The sequence below is a fragment of the Leucopleurus acutus genome (assembly GCF_964270905.1).
Source record: "Leucopleurus acutus genome assembly, chromosome: 14".
Taxonomy (NCBI): domain Eukaryota; kingdom Metazoa; phylum Chordata; class Mammalia; order Artiodactyla; family Delphinidae; genus Leucopleurus; species Leucopleurus acutus.
In genome coordinates, this window is record NC_139156.1 from 73,122,180 (window position 1) to 73,147,730 (window position 25,551).

Consider the following 25,551-nt stretch of genomic DNA (forward strand, 5'->3'; position numbering starts at 1 on the left):
CGAGACCTTCGTTATGACTCCTCTTGAACTTTTTGCATTTGGTGTTTAGTCAGAGCTCATACTAAAGCTGATAAACCCTACAGCATTGCCTTGTCAGTTCGGATACTGCTACCGGGTAATCTTCTTCCTCCACCATCTATGGATGATTTTTGGAGATAATCACTTTTCGGTCACAGGGCATCCGTTGAGCACTGGAAATGAATGAATCAACCCTAGGTCTGATTGTGGTGCTTATTTATGTCCTTTTCTTTTGAAAATCCTGAATTGGTACTGGCATATATCCCCTTTTTATTGTCCTTTCCAAGAACTGTAGGTGGAGTCAGGTGCACAGCACAGATTACCAACTGGGTGAGTAATGGCAGTTACTTCTTCTGGCCCTTCATTAACTGCAGCATCTTTGAGGAGAAAAGCAGATTTTTTTTTTAACATCTTTATTGGAATATAATTGCTTTACAGTGATGTGTTAGTTTCTGCTTTGTAACAAAGTGAATCAGCTATACATATACATATATCCCCATATCCCCTCCCTCTTGCGACTCCCTCCCACCCTCCCTATCCCACCCTTCTAGGTGGTCACAAAGCACCGAGCTCATCTCCCTGTGCTATGCAGCTGCTTCCCACTAGCTAGCTATTTTACAATTTGGAAGTATATGTAAGTCAATGCCACTCTCACTTCATCCCAGCTTACCCTTCCCCCTCCCCATGTCCTCAAGTCCATTCTCTACGTCTGTGTCTTTATTCCTGTCCTGTCCCTAGATTCTTCAGAACGATTTGTTTGTTTGTTTTTAGATTCCATATACGTGTGTCAGCATATGGTATTTTGCTCTTTCTCACTTACTTCACTCTGTATGACAGTCTCTAGGTCCATCCACCTCACTACAAATAACTCAATTACATTTCTCTTTATGGCTGAGTAATATTCCATTGTATATATGTGCCACATCCTCTTTATTCATTCATCTGTCAACGGACACTTAGGTTGCTTCCATGTCCTGGATATTGTAAACAGAGCTGCAGTGAACATTGTGGTACATGACTCTTTTTGAATTATGGTTTTCTCAGGGGATATGTCCAGTAGTGGGATTGCTGGGTTGTATGGTAGTCCTATTTTTAAGTTTTTTAAGGAAACTCCATACTGCTTTTCATTTCTAATTCTATTGATTTGAATCTTCTCCCTTTTTTTCTTGATGAGTCTGGCTAATGGTTTATCAATTTTGTTTATCTTCTCAAAGAACCAGCTTTTAGTTTTATTGATATTTGCTATCGTTTCCTTCATTTCTTTTTCATTTATTTCTGATTGATCTGATCTTTATGATTTCTTTCCTTCTGCTAACTTTGGGGTTTTTTTGTTGTTTCTTTCTCTAATTGCTTTAGGCGTAAGGTTAGGCTGTTTGAGATGTTTCTTGTTTCTTGAGGTGGGATTGTATTGCCATAAACTTCCCTCTTAGTACTGCTTTTGCTGCATCCCATAGGTTTTGGGTCATCGTGTAGAAAAGCAGATTTTTAAAAAACATAATAATTAATTTTATTTTTTTAAATCAAGTAAAAATTTGATAACTGATTAGTGAGTAGTTGTGCACTGGAGAGAGGGAAGACTTACAGGTAAAATGCACCAAAAGGAAGACCCCGTCAAGTTCTTCTACTTACCTTTTTAACAAAAATTTAATTTTCTGAATAGGTAATACTTTCTCACATAGTTCAAAAAATATAAAAGGTTACACATTAAAAAGACTCCTTCCCACCCCATCTGTCAGCTCCAGTTCTGAGGTCTCCCACTCTAAGCAGGTGTAACTATTGCTATGAATGTTTTAGGTGTCCTTTTGGAGTTTCTATATAAAGCATATACAAGAAAGCATCAATACACATTCTTAATTTGCCCCTTCTGAAAAAACGTAGCAGGCTACATAATTATGTATCCATTTTTCACTTTGCATATTCTAGATAGCTTTTTATATCGACATAGAGTGCTTCTCAATTTTTTTATCTTTAAAATTTATGCTTTGATAGCACCATGGTATTCCTTTATTAGTAATTTACAACATTGATAGTAACCTCAAATCAACTAGTTTGATAGCTTAAATAACATTTAGTATGCTCTGTGCCAGGGACATTTACATAAGATAATTAAAAATCCTCATTCTACATATTAAGAATTTACACATTAAGAATCTAAGGTTCAGAGATTCCATAATTTTCCAAATTAAAAATAGTGTGTAATTCTTGAAGCCAGTTATCTGAACTCATGACCTCTGTTTTCAAGGCCAGTATTAATTGGCAGTATGCTTAGAAATCTGAATTGACCAAGCCGTTCTCTTCAGCAGTTGCTTTGTATGATTATGTTCATTATTGACTTCCCATGTTGTTGGACTGACTGGTTAGTTCAAGCCCTCAGACTTGTTCCACATATACTTTCTCCCTCAGTGAGGGGCTGGGGAGACTTAGACACAGGGAAAGTTTGGCAAGACCTGAGTCCCTAAAGCTAAAGAGTAATAGAGTCTCATCACTCACTGTCCAGAGAGGAGAATGTCAGTTTTACCTCCCTCTCAAGGAGAGAGCTTGTTTATGGTGACGGTTCGACTGATATTTATGTTTCCGTGGTTTACTGTGAAAGAATACATGGGACCAGTGCCATGGGGAGAACGGATAACAAGCATGGTGGTAAAAGCACTTAAGCTGTGGCAGTTTTTTCCCCAGACAACTTTCTGACCAGGGCCTAGAAAGAAATAACACTTGGGCTGACCACTCAGCAGCAGTTCTGCTTGGAAAGCCAGCTTGTTTGGGGGGTACCATTCCAGATCTTGATAATTCGAGTAACCTACTGGATAGGGGGCCAGGAGTTTTTCATGACGGAATTGTCAAGCTATCAACAAAGTATATCAAATTTTGTTCTATGAACAGTCCCTTCTTGCTCAACCTCCTTTAAGTTACATTTCTTCTGATGCCATATAAAATGGAGGAGCAGGAAGTAGGGATAATTAGCTTTGGGGTTTACCTCCTTATATTTATCTTTAATATCTGACAACCCATTCATGTGCTGGATATCTCTCTCTGGCTCTTTCAGGTTATTCAACACAGTCGTTGTTTTCTCCATTTAAATAAAAATCATGTTAGATACTACTAACATACCATAGTCAGCCACCAATATGCAGAATTAGGGAGGGAGGATGCACTTCAGAAACAGAGCCATTGAATTAAGAGGAGAGAATGGTCTGATTCTTAGTAGAAAGTGGCCGAGGAACAGCAAAGTCTAATGTATTTCTGCCCCTTAGATTTGACGTACCTATCCTGCAGAGCCTACGTCTTGACTCATTTTCCACCATGAAGATTGACATTGCAGGCCTCATAATAGCTGGTGTCCATAGGCCCCTGAGTAGAAGACAGCTCCTGGCACATAATCTCACCACTAACCCTTCTTCCTCAGGCAGCATGCCTTCCTGTGCACATATATTTGAGGATAAGCACTTATGGCATTGAAGTCCTGTACTTACGGCCATTGAACCCTCACATCTGTCTTTGGGGATTACTTTAATAATGATCCTAAAAGTAAAATCATAGAATCATGAGAGTGAAAGATGAGTGCCATACATTGTACCTGTACCCCGACTTTTATCTAGCATCTGTGGAAGGAACTTTTCTATAATAGCATTCATCATTCTAACTTGCTTTTTGGTCACTCTTTTCTTTTTCTAAGACTAAATTTAGCTTTTCTAGAATCCAGAAAATATAGTAAAAATAAATAAAACCAAAAAAATCAAACTGTAATAGAGATGCCAATAATAGTTAAATGCATCATTTTCTGAAGAGCTTTCTATGGAATATAAGTCCCAATAAGATACTGAATAAAAAACATTATTTCAGTATTTTCTGAACTTAGAAATTTATTTTTCTTTGTCACCTATTAAAATCCCATGGAATATATGAAATAATTTTTTATTTTCTGTGTAAAAATGTATCATGACTAAGAAAATGTTTAAGGAATGATTGAGCTAGAAAATGAAAGGCTCTTGGGGTTACTTAACCAATACTTAAAATGCTCTACAGAGAGAGGTGGTCTTTCTACTGAAAGAAAAGACCTCTAAAAATTATACTACTTTTGCATATAAAGCTGGGTTGTTAGATGGGTAGTAGGAAAAGGGGATACATTGGGTACTGTGAGAATTTGAAGAAATATGTGATATAATTTATTTGGGCAGACAAAACTGAAACACAGAAAACAGTTAAGGCCCAGACAGTGAGACACAGAGAAGTTCAGAGAAAAGGAAGATCAATATGGGCCAGACACTTAGGTTGCTTCCATCTCCTGGCTATTGTAAATAGAGCTGCAATGAACATTTTGGTACATGACTCTTCTTGAATTATGGTTTTCTCAGGGTATATGCCCAGTAGTGGGATTGCTGGGTCGTATGGTAGTTCTATTTGTAGTTTTTTAAGGAACCTCCATACTGTTTTCCATAGTGGCTGTATCAATTTACATTCCCACCAGCAGTGCAAGTGTTCCCTTTTCTCCACACCCTTGTTTCTAGATTTTTTGATGATGGCCATTCTGACTGGTGTGGGATGATATCTCATTGTAGTTTTGATTTGCATTTCTCTAATGATTAATGATGTTGAGCATTCTTTCATGTGTTTGTTGGCAATCTGGATATGTTCTTTGGAGAAATGTCTATTTAGGTCTTCTGCCCATTTTTGGATTGGGTTGTTTGTTTTTTTGTTATTGAGCTGCATGACCTGCCTGTAAATTTTGGAGATTAATCCTTTGTCAGTTGCTTCATTTGCAAATATTTTCTCCCATTCTGAGAGTTGTCTTTTGGTCTTGTTTATGGTTTCCTTTGCTGTGCAAAAGCTTTGAAGTTTCATTAGGTCCCATTTGTTTATTTTTGTTTTTATTTCCATTTCTCTAGGAGGTGGGTCAAAAAGGATCTTGCTGTGATTTATGGCATAGAGTGTCCTGCCTATGATTTCCTCTAAGAGTTTGATAGTTTCTGGCCTTACATTTAGGTCTTTAATCCATTTTGAGCTTATTTCTGTGTATGGTGTTAGGGAGTGTTCTAATCTCATACTTTTACATGTAGCTGTCCAGTTTTCCCAGCACCACTTATTGAAGAGGCTGTCTTTTCTCCACTGTATATTCCTGCCTCCTTTATCAAAGATAAGGTGACCGTATGTGCGTGGGTTTATCTCTGGGCTTTCTATCCTGTTAAATTGATCTATATTTGTTTTTGTGCCAGTACCATACTGTCTTGATTACTGTAGCTTTGTAAACAGAATTGAGTTATTTGTAGTGAGGTGGATGGACCTAGAGTCTGTCATACAGAGTGAAGTAAGTCAGAAAGAGAAAAACAAATACCATATGCTAACACATATATATGGAATCTAAGAAAAAAAAATAGGTCATGAAGAACCTAGGGGGTAAGACGGGAATAAAGACACAGACCTACACAGAGAATGGACTTGAGGATACGGGGAGGGGAAAGGGTAAGCTGTGACAAAGTGAGAGAGTGGCATGGACATATATACACTATCAAACGTAAAATAGATAGCTAGTGGGAAGCAGCCGCATAGCACAGGGAGATCAGCTCGGTGCTTTGTGACCACGTAGAGGGGTGGGATAGGGAGGGTGGGAGGGAGGGAGACACAAGAGGGAAGAGATATGGGAACATACGTATATGTATAACTGATTCACTTTGTTATAAAGCAGAAACTAACACACCATTGTAAAGCAATTATACTCCAATAAAGATGTTAAAAAAAAAAAATGGGCCAGAATGTTTCTCAACTGGGATGGGGGTAAGGTAGCATGAGAATAACTAGAAAGCTTAAAAAATACACCTGCTTGAGCCATTTTCTTTTCCTTCAGGATTCTCAGAGGGGATCTGGAAGGCAGAGTCAGATAGGACACTTGGGCAATTATGCTATGTGCTATTTCTACCATTTCCTTCCCACTACCTGCTGAGTGAGAACCATTGGACTAGAATGAAAAGGAGGTTGTTTGTGGTAAATATGTAGAAAACTTAATGCAGGACACACATCAGGGAGGAAAATGAAGGCAAGCAGAGGAGTTTGGTCATTTTGGCTGTAGAGGTAGATAGGTTGGGATAGGTAGGTAGGTAGATGATTAATAGATCAGTAGGAAACTGTTTAAAATTTTATGTACTTTGTGACATGTTAAAAATGGTGCTTAGGGATGAGTCAAAGAGCAGCAGGGTAATAGAATACATCAGTAAACAAGAGGTTATGAAGGTTTTTGTTTGGAAGGAACTTTTTAACTCCAACTTCCTTGTTGTATAGGTAGGAAATTGAGAATTCAGAGAGGTTAACTGTTTTATCCAAAATATTTAGTTTATGTCAGATTTATCCAGTAAGCTAGCATATAATCCAAGTATGTAGTGATGAAGACCTGGACAAGGCTGGTGTCTGTAGATATAAAAGATCTTGAAAGTCAGATAAAATACATGTTTCAGAAGAAAAATCAATAGCTCTTGGATCACCCATTGGTTTTTTAAGAATGAGGAAGTAATTAAAAAAACAGGGTCCTTACCATTTAAACATTGAGGAGTCCTTCAGTAAGCTTTAAAAACGTATTTCTAAACTTGGACCTATCCTTTAAGAAACTTTCCTAGAAGAAAATTGGCGTGTGCTTCACACAGTGTCTTATAAATGACTTACCTTTTTTAAGATTACTGTTGCATTTTAGTATTGTAATCCCTTAGAGGCTTCAAAACTTTTTTTTTTTTTTTTGCCTGCTAAAAACATTGATGTGGTTTCATTCTTGTTCGAGAAAGGAACAATAATTATTCATGTTTTCCAGGTAACTAAGCAAGACAAGAACCTCATAAAGCCTCTTTATGACAGATATAGAATTATCAAGCAAATCTTGTCCACGCCTTCCCTTATTCCAACAATTGTAAGTCGGGATGTTTGCATTAACTAGAAATCTGTCCTTGTGCTTTGTATTGATGTTTAGTTAGGGAGGCAGCACCATGAGAGTTATAAAGGAGCCTTCTTTGCAAGATATGCTGCTAACAAGGCCAGTTGTTTTTTCACAAAGTAGAAACGTGGTCTCCCTCAACTCCAGTACTATACTTAACAGTGGCTGATAATTAAAACTATTGTGAAACAGGAATAGATAGCAATTCTATCTTTGAAGCCAGTTATTACACTTGCTTTCATTGCTTGGGTGAGGAGAACAACTGATGGATTTTAGTTTGGCATTACCTAATTTACAACAACACAGCTAGACAGAACAGAGCTGTTCTAGTCTATGTGTTGTTAATTCTTCTCCTTTAATAATAAAATTGATAGTATGTTCCTTGATATAATGCAGCATTTGTTTTTGGTACCATTTGACCATCTCTGTGCAAGATATAAGTAGATTTATTTCAATAGAAAATATGAATACTGAAACTGAGTTAGACTACTTTTAATAAAGAATGATTTATGGGAATACAGAACTTGAAAAGCACCACACATCCTACTCCATCAATATTAGAACAGTCACTTGCTCAAGATATCAATATTAAAAGAAATATTAACAAATTCAAATTTAAGTATACTTAGTACATTTATATTTCCACAACTCTAAAGACAAAGACAATAGTGATTCATACTCTTTGAAATTTTCCAATTAAGGAAGCATAATTTAAAATGGGGTATGATTTTCAGATTTCCTTGCAAGAAAATCTTTTGGTTGTGATAAGCATTACCTGAACAGGTTAAGCAGTAACTCGATTTTGTTCTGGCCTTCATAGAGCTCTTCCCTGAATTTGTCAATTATCTGAGTATTCTCTGTATCTGAAAGTGGCCCACACCAGGACCTGATTTGGGGTATTACTGGATGACGAAAGAAGTCTATGGTCCATCTCATCCTAACCCATATAACTGTTAAGAAGCTGGGGCCCAGAAGGCCTGGGTGAAAGGGAAGAATTACTAGGCAATGCAGCCCAGATCGGAACATATCCTAGACATCTGTGCCTGCTTTGGCCCAGCAGAGATCTGAGCTTGGTGAGCATTTTAGCCCAGGATGGGTGCTTCTTTGCTCATTAACTTCTGCAAGTTTTTGATGCAACTGAGCAAGAGTTCCTCTTGGTTGCTTTCTTCTTGGTTCCCAGTAGGCACAGGGATCATCTGCTGTTTTCATTGTGTTTATTTATGGTTCCCCTTCCTGGTTTTGCCTCCTCAAGAGGCACTTAGCATTTTGTAACTTTATTTAATTCTTCCTATGATAAGCAGGAGGAAGAAGACTCTGATGAAGACTGTCCACAGGGAAGCCAACAACTTTCTTTGCCAAACCCAGCATCCCACCTTCCTATTGGCGACCACCTCACCTACTCTAATGAGACTGAGCCTGTCAGGCTCCTGCTACCAGATGAAAAGAAAGAAATCAAACAACCAGCTCTCTCCATGTCCAATTTACATGAGGCCACCATGTGAGTATGACTCCTCCGTGTGGAGTCTCCTTTAACTCCTTCTGGTCTGGGGGACATTATATGTTCGTACACACAAAATGCAGAAGAGCTATTACACGCTCTAAAAAATGCTATCCAGCAGAAAGCATAATCTGGTTATCCTTTTAACAGGAAAATTGAGACGACAAAGCCATGAGGAACCAAGGCTCCCAATAAGGTCCCAAGGATGTCATAAATGCTAATGGTCCATTTGCTACACTTGCACATCTTTTCAGCAGGGTCTGGCACCAATCTAATGCTTGGCAGTGTGTAAAGCAGAGCTGGCCTTTGAAAATGCTGGACCAAAAGGAATTGGGATCCTGTGCTGGGTCAGCAGTTGTCAGGGCCTTTATCTTAGTCTATTCTATTTAGATAAAATGTTTTCTCCAGACTGGGACTTAAGTAAATGAGCTGACCTTTTTCTCCTCATGGCCACTCAGTCAGGAGCCATTTGGATTTTCATTAGTAGTATTATTGTTGTTATTATCATTATTCAGTAGCTGACACTCCTCTTGATCATTTGGCCTTCTTTGGTTTGTATATTACAGGCCAGATCATGAGATTTTCTTTAACATGTATAATAGTGTGGTGAGTATATGCCCCAAGATAGGGATGGAGTCCCCATAAATATGAGGCAAGACCAAGCACTAGGTTGCAAGCTGAGATTTTACTGTGCATATATCACCTGGTACCCCAGTTTCAGCCCAGAGAAGAGTGACCTGTTTGGAAGCAGAACATCAATCCTTCCTTCTTCCCTCCCCTTCCTCCTCTTTCCCTCCCTCCCTGGCTCCCTCTCTCCTTTTCTTCTTCCCTCCTTTTCTTCTCTTTCTTTCTTGGTTGGTTGGCTGGCTGGCTGGCTGTTCTAAAGCAGCTGTTCTTAACTTCTTGGGGGGTGTTGGACTTTTTTGAAAGCAATGGAATTTTTTACTTTTTAGAAAATGCCCATATATCATTTCAGGGAGTTCACAAACTTTCTGGAACCAGACACAAGTTCCCCAGATAAAAATTCCTGCTCTGAAGTATATGACTTTTCTCTCTTGTCTTAGAATGAAGTGAGTAGAATCTGTGACATAAGTATAGCTTTCTCTGGGTCTTTGTTTCATTCCTAAGGGTTTTGCCATTCCCCCTATACTCTAGGTTAAGGGTAGAATTTTCTTTCAAATCTCTCCCTTTTGTGCCTCTTACGTTTAGTCTGTCACCAAATACTGATGAGTATTCCTCCAAAATGTCTGTCTCTCCCTCATGTATTCATGTGGCCTTTACCCTCACCACTTATTATAATGGACTCAGTCTGCTTGCCTCCTGTCTGCCCTTTCCATTTTCCTAGGACATTATTTTCATCAAGTAATGTTCTCAGTGATGTGCTCCCCTATGGTCACGCTCTACATGTGTCATATTTATTCAAAAGACACACTTTTAGGCAGAACACTTCTGTATCATAATATGCTTTTGCTAAATCGGTAACTCTGCTCATGATGAGCTCTCAGTTATGCCAGAGCGTATATATTTTACCTGATACAGGCCTGTACTTCTTGACCATCTCCGAGAAACTAGGGCTGACAAGAAGAGACTCCGGAAAGCCTTAAGAGAATTTGAGGAACAGTTTTTTAAACAAACAGGAAGGTAAGTGTGGGCAGAGATATTTTTTAAGCTAATATTTCCTAGAGAACTGCTGTTAAGAGTGAGCTGTAATTTTTTCAGGAACAGTGACTTTATATAAGACATAAATAATTTCCAAAGTGACTTAGACCCAGGATTTGTCTAATGCAACATTTGGGTAGTATCATTATTGGGTATGTTTTATGGGAGGCTGTAACTATCAAGTATGAGACAGCAAAGCTTTAAAAAATAAAAGATGAACTCCCCAAATCCCTAACTTTGCATAATAAATCTCATTACAATTGAATGTACCTAAACCTTTAAAAAAAACTATAATATTTAATGTTTCAGCCCATATAACTTCTTTGTTCTTGGTTACTTAGTTCTACAGGTTACTCCCTACTTTATTAAATAATTCTTCATTTGCTTTAAATATATTCTTTAAGCTTCAGGATCTGCCCTTAATTATTTTATTTCAGGATTTGGTCAAGAGTTCATTCCTATTCTTTCTATCCCTTAAATAAATGTTTAGCTATATCCTCTCTTTTTCTGTGTCAACCCAGTCTCACTATGCACTCCATTAGTTTCTTCTAAATTTTGGTGTATTGTGAACAAAATTATATATTTGCATATATATAAAATCATGAGAAAAGGATTATTAATCTAGTTCTGGAAGAGAGAGAGAGACAAGCCAATTAGCTATCCTGAGCCTGTTTCCACCGTTGGAAGAGGAAATAATTAGAGTTCCTGGCATAACTTTGGGAAGCTATAGTTGTCGTGTGGGACGTCAGTCTTTAAAAAAATTTTAAAGGGTGTAACTTTGCCAAAGTCACGGAGTTATTAGGGTGGCAGAGGTAGGAGTCTGTGATACACTGGCTCCTCAGTATTCTTCTCCATCTAGGTATCTGCCTTTCTTGAATCGCTTTGATTTCAGCAGCCTGAGGGCTGCCCTGATGGAGAAGAGACTGTTTTCTAAAAGCATCCTGAAAGTTTGGTCTACTCACCTCTTAGTCAGTAACTTTCTATTTCAGTCCTCCAGGGCTGTTCACTAAGACTGGACCTCTCAAACATTTTGCATTTAGCAAGTACAGATGTAACCCACCTAGTTATCTAGTGGAATCTTCAAGTTGACTGTTATAAGTCCAAGTTACTTACCTTTCTGCTGATGTTATCTAGTGAGAAATGTTACACAGTTGTTAAATTTAGAATATAAAACATCATTTCTTGTTTTCTTTTTCCATTTCCATTTTTTCCTTTACAAAATTTCCATACAACTTTTACATTTTTTTTAACCTATCTGAACCCAGAAATTTACTTTAAAGAGTTTGAGAACTTCCCAGTATGTTAACTAGTCCTGCCAAATGGGTCTGCAATGGAACTTGGCATGCCTTTGCTATACAGGGAAGTTAGTTATGTTATGTGTATAGCATTCTAATGCACCAGTGAGTCCTGAACTCACTTCAGATATGCCTAATACTTGATTGAGGTTATATGCCCTCTTGTGGTAATACACTTAAACTAAATGCAGAAGTAGTGCTATATTACAAGTAAAATCAAATGGTTGAATGGCTAGGAAATATGGATCTTGTTTTCCTAAAATATTTCATTGGGAAGGGTTAACTGTACATAGCTAAAATAACCAGGCAAATGGATTACTAAAAATTTTAAGGTACTATAAGTATTCTTGGTAATATTCATCATGTGAGAAGCATAATTATCTAGATATGACATTAACAGTTATGAGCCAGGAACTGTGCTAAACACTTCAGTATGTTTTATATAATGAGAAAACTGCTTAAGGAAATACTTAGCAAAAATTTTCACTCTGGCCAATGAACTCTTGTTTATTAGCTAAAATGGAGTATGAAGGACCAGGGACAATTGCATAATGGCTTATACTATTTCCCTATAAATCAGAACATTTCTTCACTTAGATATGTTTACACAAATTAAGGTGGTATTTAGACACCCAGTTGATAAGTTTGGCTCAGAATATTGAAGGGAGGCAAAGCAATTATGTTAAATAATTGAGGCAGCATTTAAGAGGAACCGTGTCCAAAGATTTGTGTGCTGTTCTGAGTTCTGAACTAGAAATTTCAGGGCAGTATATGTAGTGTTAAAACATAAGTAGGTAACTGCATTCATAGGGAATCTTTATAGATTAGCTGTTCTTTTATTTGGAAGTAATATAAATGTATCTTTATCAGTACTGGGAAAAGAGAAGGGGTGTAGGTAAAATATTAAGTGTTTTCAGCCATACTAATATTGGAGAGTATCTGTATTTATATTCAGTGGCAATTGTGGTGACCTCACCTGTGTACCCACCCCTTGTATTTCAAAGTCATGGTTGGAAATATTTTAAGAGCAGTTGGCCATCTTTATTAACAAAGGAGGAAAGACCCTTCTGAGATCCTGAAGTAACTACTTTCCTTTAGAAAACATATCCTGGCAATGTATTTTTCTGGGAAGGCAATGGTTTTAACTCCAGATGCTACCCAATTATTCTTCAAAATAAGTGTCAAGAACATCTGGTAGGTAGAAGTCATATGTATAAAAATATGTGCATCATCATACGCCTAGTCTTAGTACAAATAGTGTGCAAAGAGAACCACTGAAATTTAGACTCAAATTCCTTAAAAAAACTTCTCAGTGATTCTTCTACTATACATTAGCAGAGTTAGGTATTATAATTACAGGAAAACTTAGAAATATTTCATGTTTGTAAGGTTAACTACTTAGTTTCTTCTCCTATTACCATAAATTTATAAGTTATTTCTGTTAATGTAATTTCTGTTGTATCTTTAGGTTAATATTTTAAAATGCAACTATCACTGTAAGGGCTGAACATTCTACACAGGCATGGATCATGGGAGAATGACTAGATAAGAATGCCTTGAGGGTTCTGGTTTTTATTTCCCTCGGAACTTTTCACTTGCCCCAACGTTATATGTTTATGTGCTGGATATATTTGCAAAACACTTAAAATATTTAACTTCTCAGAGTACTGTTACATTGAAACCTAGTAACGTGGAAGAGGGAGTGAATGAAGGTAAAAGGGAAGGGAAAAAAAGACATGATGAAAAAATCAAGTGGAAACTGCTACCCTGTACTTTTCTCATGTAAGAGTTAGAAAAGGATTTTTAATGACTTGGTTCATTATTAACTAATGGACGATATTTTCTTTTTTGCAGAAGTCCACAAAAGGAAGATAGGATACCAATGGCAGATGAGTACTACGAATACAAGCATATAAAAGCCAAACTGAGACTATTAGAGGTCCTCATCAGCAAGCAAGATATGGCCAAAACCATTTGAGGTTCAGGAAATGTTTGTGATCACTTTGACCCAAGATAAGTCAAGTTTATTTTCCTCTGCCGTTCTTGCTAAGTAGTTATGACAAATGAAAATTGAAGCACTTTAGTGTATTAGCTGTTTTTAAGAATGGATGGCAAGTGTAATTATAAATGAGTAGAAGGGATTAAAAAGGGAAGAGATACAACAAGGAGCAGTATAATTGGAAAATAAAATTCAGTCTTCTCCAGGCCAGGGAGAAAATGCACAGTCAATATAATTATTTCAGAAAACATCTATTTTATCAAATCTAAATAACACAAAGCATCCACCTGTTAAATGGGCTACTGGTTAAGAAAGTCTACTTAGTGTCCAAAGATTGCTTATATTGACATATGGAAAAGAGCATAATTTTAAAAAATCAGTAAGAGGAAGAAAAACTTTATTTTATGTAGGAAGGAATACAGCTAGTAAGAATGTAATTTATTTGAAACTTCTAATAGATTTTTAAGCGATAAAAAAAAATCTACTACCTTGTTCCTTAAATCTGCTAGGCTTTCAGCACCCTAAAATATACGAGAATGTGTCACTGATAATTTTTTATTTCTATATAAAAATAGCACATTATTTTATCTGTTACTTAAAATTTTACATTTCTGATTACCAAAGTTCATTCTGATAGCATGTACTTTGTGAATTATCTTTGTCTAGATAACAGATGTTTATATTAAAATAAAATATATTAAAATTTGAAAATAGGTATTTTGGATAGATGTGTCTGTAGTATATAATCTAATGTGATCATAGTTATGATTGCTAATCTTTGTTTACTATAAGATTATATAACTATTTTTCCATTGGAAATTTTTTTTTTAATGTTCCAAGGTCTATACTTTGTGAAGTCAAAAAACTTTCCCATGAACTATATAGTTGTTCTCCATTCCGTATAAAATGAAAGGTTTAGAAATTGTTGCTATGACACCTTGGGAAAGAAACCAGGATATTTTATTTGCTTCATCCACTTTAGCGTGTGCAGTTTTGTACTAAACCAATCACCTGTTTATTACTTTTGCTTTTGTAAAAATAAGTAAGAGGTCCACATTTTCTCTTGTACCAACCATGTTTGTATTTCTCTTTTCTGTAATGTTTAAGCATGGTGTTGAACACATTCACACTTTCACATAGTTTGGATGGGAAGAATATTGACTATTTCTGAAGCAGACTATTTCAGAGGCTTATTGTTTTCTCTGTATTTACCTGATATTTTATAAATCAGAATAATGTCCTTCATAAATTTGTTTAATTAAAGTCATCTACTTGTAACAGAACAGATACACAACTATTTGAGGTTTACAAACTACATCTTTGATAAGGGAAATGGTTTCGTGACATGTATACAATTGCTATTAAAATGTAACTCTATATATTCTATAAGATTGTAAATATTTTATACAATACAAATAAAATATTTTTCTATTATATTTATTATGTTGAAACACAGTAGTTGTTTCCTGTTAGCTAATATAAATAACATAAATAACACTGTCAAACAACAAGTTGGAAGTGCTGACAATTCTAGGCTTCAAGATTTAATTCATGCTGCAATTACACCCTTTCATGCGGTTTGGAATAATCCCAATATTTGCTCAGTAGATTAAAATGAGTGCATATTTAAACACCATTTATAAGCCATTATTTTCCATTACTTTGTATTTTGCTAAAGCAGTTTATATAATTGGTTATGTTTGGCATAAAGGAAAAATTAAAACATTGCAGCATCTAGGCAACAAAGTGTCAGAAGGACAACTTGAGGATATTTCGGCATTGAAAGGAGGGGGAAGGGTAGGGAATAGGAAACACTAAAACAGCTCTGAATGAAATTTGATAAGTGGCAGTTTGCTTTTGGTGAGAGCGGCATGTGCATGCTTCAGTGGAAGACATCTGGTGATGAAAATGGACAACAGAGGATCAGTGCTCCTAAGGGAAGAAAGGGGACTAAGAAAAGTGGGCATTAACGTCCAACACTAATATTACAGGTTTTGCAGCTGGGATCTTTCTTTGCATTTGCAGTAGATAAACTCATAAGCTGATGACCAGTGATTTCTGCCACAGTGCCTAGAGAAAGATCCACAGGGTCAGTGTAAATGACTTCTAAAATGACATCCTGGGCATGGTGGTAAACCAGCATCCCATCTTCTTCTCTGCAGGTCAAAAATTTATTATCCTTGGAATTTAGTTGAGGAAGGCGCTGCTTACAAAATTCATCTCCTGGTGATCCCACAGGGGCAATGACAAGAATCACATAATGATAAGCAGTGTACATACAGTAGAAGTCCCCAAAGTATAAGTTAGTATTGGGGTTAAAAAGTTTTTCTGCTGTAATCTCAAACCTGTATCTTCCATAAGGTGAATCCTGGGGTGGCTTCCCAGTATTGAATTCAGTGCTGCAGCTGAAGAAGATGCCTTCTAATTTTCCACTGATAGGAGAGCCATGGCTACCACTGTTATCCTTGACAGAGGGCTGCATAGCATTCCCATGATGTTCTCTGCAAGAGAAAATAAATGGTCACTGCTTGGTAAGACAGTGGTAAAGCTACTGATTTACAGAGTTTAATGGTGATAGGCCTAAAGGTCTACTGTCTACTATTAAAAGCCTGAGTGCTCATCCATCCTACCATCAGATCAAGGAGAATGCATCATTTAACATTTCCTATAGAAGGCTAAATTTTAGCCTTGACTCTAAGGTAAGGATGCTCTGCTACAAACCTCAGAGGTCTTTTACATAATAAATTTCCTGACCAGGAAAACCAAAGTGAAATTAGAAATCTTATGGCTGAAACCACATCCATTATATGCCTACTGGATTTTAGAAGTGGCTTGGTGAAGAGAAAACTGGATTAACAATACTGGTTAAATATGTTGAATGTTTCTTTAAAGGATGCCAGAATTTAGATCTAAAATGAATGTTGTCCATGTACATTGGTACAAAAGCATCTTGTTTCTTTTTTTGCTTTAGTTTTTTTTTTTACCCAGACACAGTTTACTAATCAGGCCCTCTTGCCTACATTTTCCTTACAACAGAGCTGGTTATCTCCCTTTACCCCACTCTCAGATCTATTCTCTACCCTTTTCACCTTCCACTGTGGGCTAGGACTGTATCATCCAGTTCTTCCTGTTCCTTGGTCCCTTCCATTTCAGTTATACCAATGGGAGGCACAGTAAGAAAAACGGAAGGGTATCCCATGCTCTTGGATTGGAAGAATTAATATTGTTAAAATGGCCATACTATTCAAAGCCATCTACAGATTTAATGTGATCCCTATCAAATTACCCATGACATTTTTCACAGAACTGGAACAAATAATCCTAAAATTTATATGGAACCATAAAAGACCCAGAATTGCCAAAGCAATCCTGAGGAAAAAGAACAGAGCTGGAGGCATAACCCTCCCACACTTCAGACAATACTACAAAGTTACAGTAATCAGAACAGCATGGTATTGGCACAAAAACAGACATATGGATCAATGGAAGAGAACAGAGATCCCAGAAGTAAACCCACACACCTACGGTCAATTAATCTTTGACACAGGAAGCAAGAATACATAATGGAGAAAAAAGTCTCTTCAGCAAGTGGCATTGGGAAAGCTTGACAGGCTCATGTAAATCAATGAAGTTAGAACACTGCCTCACACCATACACAAAAATAAATGCAAACTGGCTTAAAGACTTAAATATAAGACAGGACACCATAAAACTCCTAGAAGAGATCATAGGCAGAACATTTTGTGATGTAAATTGTACCAATGCTTTCCTATGTTAGTCTCCCAAGGCAATAGAAATAAAAGCAAAGATAAACAAATGGGACCTAATCAAACTTATAAGCTTTTCACAGCAAAGGAAATCAAAAACAAAATGAAAAGACAACCTACAGACTGGGAAACAAATATTTGCAAACAATGTGACTGACAAGGGCTTAATTTCCAAAATATACAAACATCTCATACAACTCAACAATAAAGAACAAACAACCCAATAAAAAAAAATAGGCAGAAAATCTAAATAGACATTTCTCCAAAGAAGCATACAGATGGCCAATAGGCACATGAACATATGCTCAATGTCACTAATTATCAGAGAAATGCAAATCAAAACTACAATGAGATATCACCTCACACCAGTCAGAATGGCCATCATCAAAATGTCTACAAACAATAAATGGTGGTGAGGGTGTGGAGAAAAGGGAACCCTTCTACTCTGTTGGTGGGAATGTAAATTGGTACAGCCACTATGGAGAACAGTATGGAGGTTCCTTAAAAAACTAAAAATAGAGTTAGCATATGATCCAGCAATCCCACTTCTGGGCATATAACTGGAAAAGATGAAAAAAATATTTTACACCTGAAGACAAGAAGCCACAATGAGTCGGTTGGAGGGGCGCTTCCGTGGTATAATCAAATCCCATACCCTTTGGGTGAGAGACCCACAAATTGGAAAATAATTATATCCCAAAGGTTCTCCCACAGTAGTGATAGTTCTGAGCCCCAGGTCAGGCTTCATAGCCTGAGGGTCTGGCATCAGAAGGAGGAGCCTCGAGAGCATTTGGCTTTGAAGGCCAGCAGGGCTTGAGCGCAGGAGCTCCACAGGACTGGGGGAAATAGAAACTGCACTCTTGGAGGGTGCACACAAGATTTCCCGTACACTGGGACCCAGAACAAAGCAGTGACTCCACAGGAGCCTAGGCTAGACCACCCTGTGTGTTGTGGAGGGTCTCCTGGGGAGGTGTGGGTTGGCTGTGGTGCAGAGGAGGGGCAAGGAGACTGGAGGTGGAGGCCCCATAAAATATTGATTGGCACGAGCTCTCCGAGAGGTGGCCATTTGGGCACTGAGACCTGGCTCCACCCAACAGCCTGCAGGCTCCAGTACCGGGATGCCTCAGGCCAAACCATCAGCAGACAGGCTGCCTAAAGTTGTACTGAGCTCACAGCCACTTTAAACACACCCCTTGACATGGCCCTGTCAACCAGAGGGACAACACACAGTTCCACACACCAGTGGGCAGGCAGCAGTCCCTCCCTCCAGGAAACCTGCACAAGCCCCTGACCCAAACTCACCCCCACAAGGGTGCAAACACCAGAAGTAAGAGAAACTATGATCCTGCAGCCTGCGGAAAGGAGACCGCAAACACAGAAAAGTCAGACAAAACGAGACGGCAGAGGAGTATATTCCAGATGAAAGAATAAGATAAAAACCCAGAAGAACAAGTAAGTGAAGTGGAGTTAGGCAATCTTCCCCCAAAATAATTCAGAGTAAAGATGATCCAAGATCTTAGAAAAAGAATGGAGGCACAGATCGAGAAGACACAAGAAATGTTTAACAAGTCCTAGAAGATTTAAAGAAAATCAAGATCCACTGATGCTAATACGGCTTCAGTTAATAGAGCTTTTTAAAAAAGCAATGTTGAAAAACTGTACCCATGCCTTGGCAAGTATATATTTTATATATATATGTATATATACTGCATCAAAATATAACTCACATGAATTTTACAACTATCATAGAAAATCCAACAAAGGTAAATTTCCTTGTTAGTAAATACATCTTTTATACTAGTATATTAGAATCAATCATACAATAATTTTTTTCCATTTTCCATGCTCCCCGTCTTTATCTTTTTTCTTCTTGGAAGAATTTTTGAAGACAGATGGAGCAAATTCTAGAGTATCTAAGGTCCTGAAAACAGGTCAATTCCCACCCAAAGGACAGAGAAAAATCAGAGAAATAGTGACCTCCAGTGGCCACCTAAAATAGACACTGGCAATGTTCCGGGAATCTAAACCTAGTACCAAACATGTATTTATTTATTCTATTGATGTATTATTTACTGTTAAACAAAATAGCAACTGTGGATCTTTTTTATTTCTAATTTTATGCTTAACAAATATAAAGAAGTACCTTTTTTGTTAAGTCATATATGGTCATTCCCATTCAGCAGTTGACAAGTATAATAATTTGTGTTCTATCTCTCAGCTCATATTCACTTAATTTAGTGAATGGCATCTACTATGAATTATATAGATTGAAGGGTAAATAATTTGCCAGCAAACAGAATTATGGACTGAACTTTATAGGATATTCAGACATAAGGCAGGAATAGTTTTCACGATCAAAATATATCAAAATACATGATATTGCAAAGTACTTAATTTGAAGAACACACATGCCTAAATTCACCTTTCTCTCTGATTCTCTTTGCATGTTCCACAGCTTGGAGTTTATTTAGATCTGTAACCATGATCTTGATTTAAGAAAAACTGGAGAGTTATGAAACAAAAAAACCACAACAGAACTTCCTAATTTTTTTTCACATAAAATCCTGTCAAGAATACTTTAGAGTTTACAAAGTGAGATCAAGGCTTTAAAAATGACAAATTATAGGGATTGCTGTGTAAAAGTTTTAGAACCTATATCAATTTAAAAGCTTCAGTCTCACTTTAAAACACACACCTGCCTATTTACTCTCTTGAAATTTTCTTCTACAAATATGAAAGGGCTGTAAGTATTAAAACTACTTGTGACATGGAATTCTTTTGAATTCTTGGAAACTGCTTTCAGGGACAAACATAGGATATCTTAGAAGTACTACTGAACACTAGAATTCAAAGGTAAACAAAGGAGATTTTCCTCATGAATAATTAACCCAAGATAATGGCTGAGAGATTTCTACGTAGGCAGAAGCCCGAAAATCCCACCTGATTCACCGTGTTTCATGAACCAGTCACCCTTTTATTCTCTCATTTTCAATGACCCACAGGAAGAGGAGAAAATTTAGTAGTTGGTATGAGACAGAAGGCACTGAGTTATTGGGAATTGGAGGAGTGTGTATCTGTACAAGACATGCTCACCAATCTTAACCCTGGAGGTTTAAGATCTTCCACTCAAATAGACAGGAACTGGTATTACTAGTGATCATGGAAAGGAATCTAAGTGAAGTGGAAAAAAAATCCCATGATCTGATTTTTTCTACTTAATTTTTCTGGGAAATAAAGTCATAGTACAATTATTTTGAGAAGAAAACTAAGAATTGCTATTCCACAGAAGCAGACTCAAGAGAAACCTGAGCCTAGAATTCGGAATGGCACTTAGTAAAGCAAATCAGTATATATATGTTTGGATTCTTACCGAATATAGTCAAAATATTCTTTGTGCTGGTTACGATAAAAAACAGAAAATTTAAGCATCCGTCCTGCAATCACTTCGGCCTTCTCCAACAGTTGTGTTAGATGAACTTTTGAATAGTCTGAAAAAAACAAAAAGTCTGTTATTAAAAATACATTATCAAAAGTATCAACTACATGCTTAATAAATTGTAGATTATTAAAATTTACTTTTAGGAAATTCATCTTAGTGAATAGGAAACTGCACTTAAAAAAGAAAACATTGTCTTTGGCACATTTTTTCTTTCTACAAAAATATTTTTGTTATAGTTTATGGTTGCTTTTATGAATACCCTTGCATTTTTTTCACTCGTTGAAATTAAAGATCCTGAAACCAAAATGTTAAATAAGGAACACAGACTCTGCATAACCCGAGTAATGTCTATCAGCACCATAGTAGCCTTTCTTCAATCAGCTGATGAATCAAATAAAAGAAACTTGTAACCTGCAAGCAATAGCAAACAGAATTTAAAGGAGTAATAATAATAATGTTCATTTAATTTACTCCCTAAATCTATGAGGTTGGCAAGGTAGATTAAGTATGACCATTTTATTGATGCAGAGATTGAGGCTTGTCACAGTTTAATGATTTGCCAAATGTTCATAAAGCTAGTAACTTAGAGAATAGGTCTCTGGCTCCTAGTTGGTAGTTTCTGAGTACATAAGACTCGTGAAAGTTTAAAGCACCTCTCAAAGTAATCTGATCTTTTCCCAACTTTTTGTTTTGAAAAATGAGGACTGTTGCCAAACTCCTGTACTAGAATCTAAGCAAAAATTTTGGTCTATAAAGATTTTAAGACTTTTCAAACAAAAGCAACCTAGTTGAACTACTCATGGCAGCATAGTTTGTTTACTCACTGCTTCAGTGGCTCAACAAATATTTATTTAGATCAGAACATGATGTACAAGGCATCATGCAAAATTAAATGATCAGGTTAAAAGATAAAAAAATTATTCTTCTTTCTCTCAAAGAATTCACAGTCTAAGGGAAGAAGTAAATATATAGACAACTATGACTTATTATGGGGTTTCATCTCTGTCATGGATTAGCCTAGAAGTAGTCAGTGGCATTCTGTTTTATCTCCAATACTTTGCACAGTGCACAGCATACAATATGTGCTCAATAAATTTTGAGTGAATTAGATGTCTAGATTAAAAGACAATATATATAAAATAGCTTTCTCAAAATTTACGCAATGTTATTGATAAAGCTTAGGTGAAACAGGGCTCTGAATTATTTTAATAAACTGAAACAACAAGCTTTGAACAGCCTAAAGTTCCCCTTAGATTTTACTCATAAAAATAAAAATGCAATATAATTTATAGAAAAATATTGTAGAACATTTAAAATAAGCTGGCATTTTCCTTATTATTTACCCCATAAATTCCTTAGAAGAATTATGGGATGTATTTGAATAAAAGAGCAATAGGGGATCAATCTAAAGGAAAGAAAGAAGACAAAAAGGTTTTTCTTTATATACATAGAAATAAAACATGTACTCATGTAGTTATATAGATTATAGAAAAGAGTGAATGTGTGCATCTAGATAGATGGATATTTCTGAACTGAAAATGACAAAGGTCTTCCTTAAGCTAAAGAAAAAATACTATTTCATGCCTTTCCCTAATGTCAAATGGGGTTTTAGCAGGTAAATAGTAGCTCTTTTTTTAAAAAATGAACAAATACTATGATGCTGTCCTATGGAAAATAGCATGTATTAAAATAATGTCAAAAGATACCATGTCTTTTACTGTGTCTACCTCTCTGGTAGGATGCAATAAAAGTAAATAGAAAGATGTGAAACATAAGGTAGATTCCAAGGAGGAATTTTAATTCAGGAAAAAAGTTGAGGGGATATATTAATTCTAATGTGACACACCAAATACAGGTAAACATGAGAATTCTTTACACACTATTAATACAGCATTGAAATATTTAATTACTGATTACTGGACTATGATATATACCATATTTCATCTATTATAAAATGTATTTTTTTCACATTTTAGCATCTCTGGCATGAGTGTGACAATAAATGTGATAAGAAAACAGTTTCAGTTTAATTGGCAGTTTAATGTTTTCTTAGCAGTACCTAAAATGGTGGATCTTATAATCAATGACATCTTAGGAAGAAATATAGTACCAGAGAGGTACTATTTTCCTTGCTCTAATACACTGAGATCCTTATCAATAAAGAATGTTGCAATCCTTAGCAACTTCCTCATAGAATAAACAAAAGGGGTTTGAAGATAAATTAATGTTTTCTTAGCAATACATAAAATGGTGGATCTTATAATCAATGACATCTTAGGAAGAAATATAGTACCAGAGAGATACTATTTTCCTTGCTCTAATACACTGAGATCCTTAGCAATAAAGAATGTTGCAATCCTCAGCAACTTCCTCATAGAATAAACAAAAGGGGTTTGAAGATAAATTTGAAGTTAACTTAAAATTAAACTCTCATCCGTTCTACATATCCACATGAGAAGTTTTATACTGAGTTTGAAATTAAGAAGAAAACAGAAGATATTGAGATAAAGCAGTAGCTAAGCACATCCTGAGTCTGAAATAAATCTAATGTGAGGCTATGGGAAAAAAAATAGCTGATTTATCTGAAGGATGCCTCAGCTGGGGAAAGTTGCTAGGCAACCTGCAATAGGTGAGGCAAACTGTTTTTATGACTTTTTCTACAAGCTCCTGTGTGTTGAAACAGCCTCTCTCTCTAAGAGACAAAAAGAGTGGGTGACAGATGTGTTCAGGTAGAGATATTTTTGTGTCCCTTCACCACCTATTTAAGTGCTCGATAAATATTTGTTTCTTGATTGAATGAATTTAAAAAATAGATAAATGCATAAGATGAATGGTAACATTTACAACCCAGTGGGCTATTAAGGTATAGTTCAAGATCAAAGGGGATGGGCTTTCTACATCAGATATCCCAATCCCAAATGGCTATGAGGTCCTTTTTTTTTTTTTTAACATCTTTATTGGAGTATAATTGCTTTACAATGGTGTGTTAGTTTCTGCTTTATAACAAAGTGAATCAGTTATACATATACCTATGTTCCCATAGCTCTTCCCTCTTGCATCTCCCTCCCTCCCACCCTCCCTATCCCACCCCTCTAGGTGGTCACAAAGCACTGAGCTGATCTCCCTGTGCTATGTGGCTGCTTCCCACTAGCTATCTGTTTTACTTTTGTTAGTGTATATATGTCCATGCCACTCTCTCACTTCATCCCAGCTTACCCTTCCCCCTCACCGTGTCCTCAAGTCTATTCTCTATGTCTGCGTCTTTATTCCTGATCTGCCCCTAGGTTCTTCAGAAGCTTTTTTTTTTTTTAGATTCCATATATATATGTGTTAGCATACAGTATTTGTTTTTCTCTTTCTGACTTACTTAACTCTGTATGACGGACTCTAGGTCCATCCACCTCCCTACAAATAATTCAATTTTGTTTCTTTTTATGGCTGAGTAATACTCCATTGTATATATGTGCCACATCTTCTTTATCCATTCATCTGTCACTGGACACTTAGGTTGATTCCATGTCCTGGCTACTGTAAACAGAGCTGCCATGAACACTGTGGTACATGACTCTTTTTGAATTATGGCTTTCTCAGGGTATATGCCCAGTAGTGGGATTGCTGGGTCGTATGGTAGTTCTATTTTTAGTTTTTTAAGGAACCTATGCAGTACTTTCTAATGAAGCAAAGACACACACACACACTCTCTCTCTCTCTCTCTCTCTCTCACACACACACACACACACACACACACATGACACTAGTTTAGAGATAGATTATCAGCATTCAAGTCAAAAATCCAGTAACATATCTGCTAGGTAAAGTCATTGCAATCTGCCTCCATTCCCTTAAATTAGAGAATGATGTTCCTGGCTTTTTTCTTTCAAGACTGTGAAAGTAAGAAATGAAAAAAAAAAGAGGAAGGAAAAAGCTCTCTCTCAAAATGAATTGCAAAATATGCTGAGTATATTTTTATACTGCATCAATTTTTATTTGCAAAGCCTTTACTTTGAAAAATCAGACTGTGCATGTAGCACAGAAGTAATTTAATGCCATTACCCAGTTTTTGCTGAGAACCTCCACTCCTTCTAATCAATTTGTTCTGTTACATGATGCTACTGGCAATGCAAAAATGACCAATGCAATACATATCACTTCATAATTATAAAAAAGAATGTATTTTCTCTAATTAGTTTTCCAGGAACTATTAAATAAGGTGTTTTTTTTTTCTGTATTTATACCCAGTTCTCTTACCTGCTGTGCAGAATTCTATAATTTCACTCCATTCAGACACAACATAATCACCATCAACTTGTTTTGAGGCGGTCTGCACTGCTACTGTATACTCAGTTCTTGGGCTCAAAAACCAGTGTCCACGGACAGTCATCGGCAAGGGAACAGCTTTTGCCACCAGTTTTGTTGGAACATCCTAAGCAAGGAAGAAAGGAAAGTAGAAAGAAAGGAAGGGAGGGAGGAGGGAAATGAATTAATTTAGTAGTATAACTTGAATCAATTGTAAACAATGTGGAGTAACTTATTAAATTCCTGGCTGATGACACAAGTTTCCTTTTTAAAGGTATTTAGCAATTACTATGTTCAAATCTCTTATTCTTCAGATGTACAAATTAAGGCCCAATTTGATCAAGAGACATGCCAAGATCATACAGCTAAGCTAATGACATAAATGTACTTGGATTTGTTTTCTTGATTTCTAGTATAATGTTATTCTCTGTACACTCCTTAATATGCTCCTTAAAATGCAATATTCTAATACTAAATGATAAAACAATACAAAAAACAGAAACATGAAATAAAAATTCAACAGATTTAGCATTTTAAAATATTATATTTGTTTAATATATACTATGCAATAATTTTATCAGAGTAGCCCATTACTAAATATTTTATATGTCAAGGGACAGAATGTTTTTTAAATAAATATTTTTAAATGATTCTGTTTTACATACAAATG

At 36.3% G+C, this 25,551-nt stretch overlaps 2 protein-coding genes across 6 annotated transcripts in view; one reads left to right on the top strand and one right to left on the bottom strand.

The window, feature by feature from the left end:
• FAM13C (family with sequence similarity 13 member C) overlaps positions 1-13,711 on the top strand; it is a gene marked incomplete at its 5' end in the record, with an annotated part of 134,353 nt that extends 120,642 nt beyond the window's left edge. For 3 of the 4 annotated variants that reach the window (XM_082854581.1, XM_082854583.1, XM_082854584.1), the window contains 4 exons: positions 6,809-6,904; positions 8,227-8,426; positions 9,966-10,067; positions 13,235-13,711. In XM_082854581.1, the coding sequence (XP_082710707.1) occupies positions 6,809-6,904; positions 8,227-8,426; positions 9,966-10,067; positions 13,235-13,358 (522 nt within the window). In that variant the 3' untranslated portion in view covers positions 13,359-13,711. The remainder of the gene's footprint in view (positions 1-6,808; positions 6,905-8,226; positions 8,427-9,965; positions 10,068-13,234) is intronic. The other variant, XM_082854582.1, reaches the window with a different exon arrangement.
• A 1,634-nt stretch (positions 13,712-15,345) lies between these two features.
• PHYHIPL (phytanoyl-CoA 2-hydroxylase interacting protein like) overlaps positions 15,346-25,551 on the bottom strand; it is a gene marked incomplete at both ends in the record, with an annotated part of 93,304 nt that continues 83,098 nt past the window's right edge. For both annotated transcript variants that reach the window (XM_082854591.1, XM_082854590.1), the window contains 3 exons: positions 15,346-15,880; positions 20,517-20,634; positions 24,834-25,008. In XM_082854591.1, coding sequence (XP_082710717.1) covers positions 15,346-15,880; positions 20,517-20,634; positions 24,834-25,008 — 828 coding nt within the window. The remainder of the gene's footprint in view (positions 15,881-20,516; positions 20,635-24,833; positions 25,009-25,551) is intronic.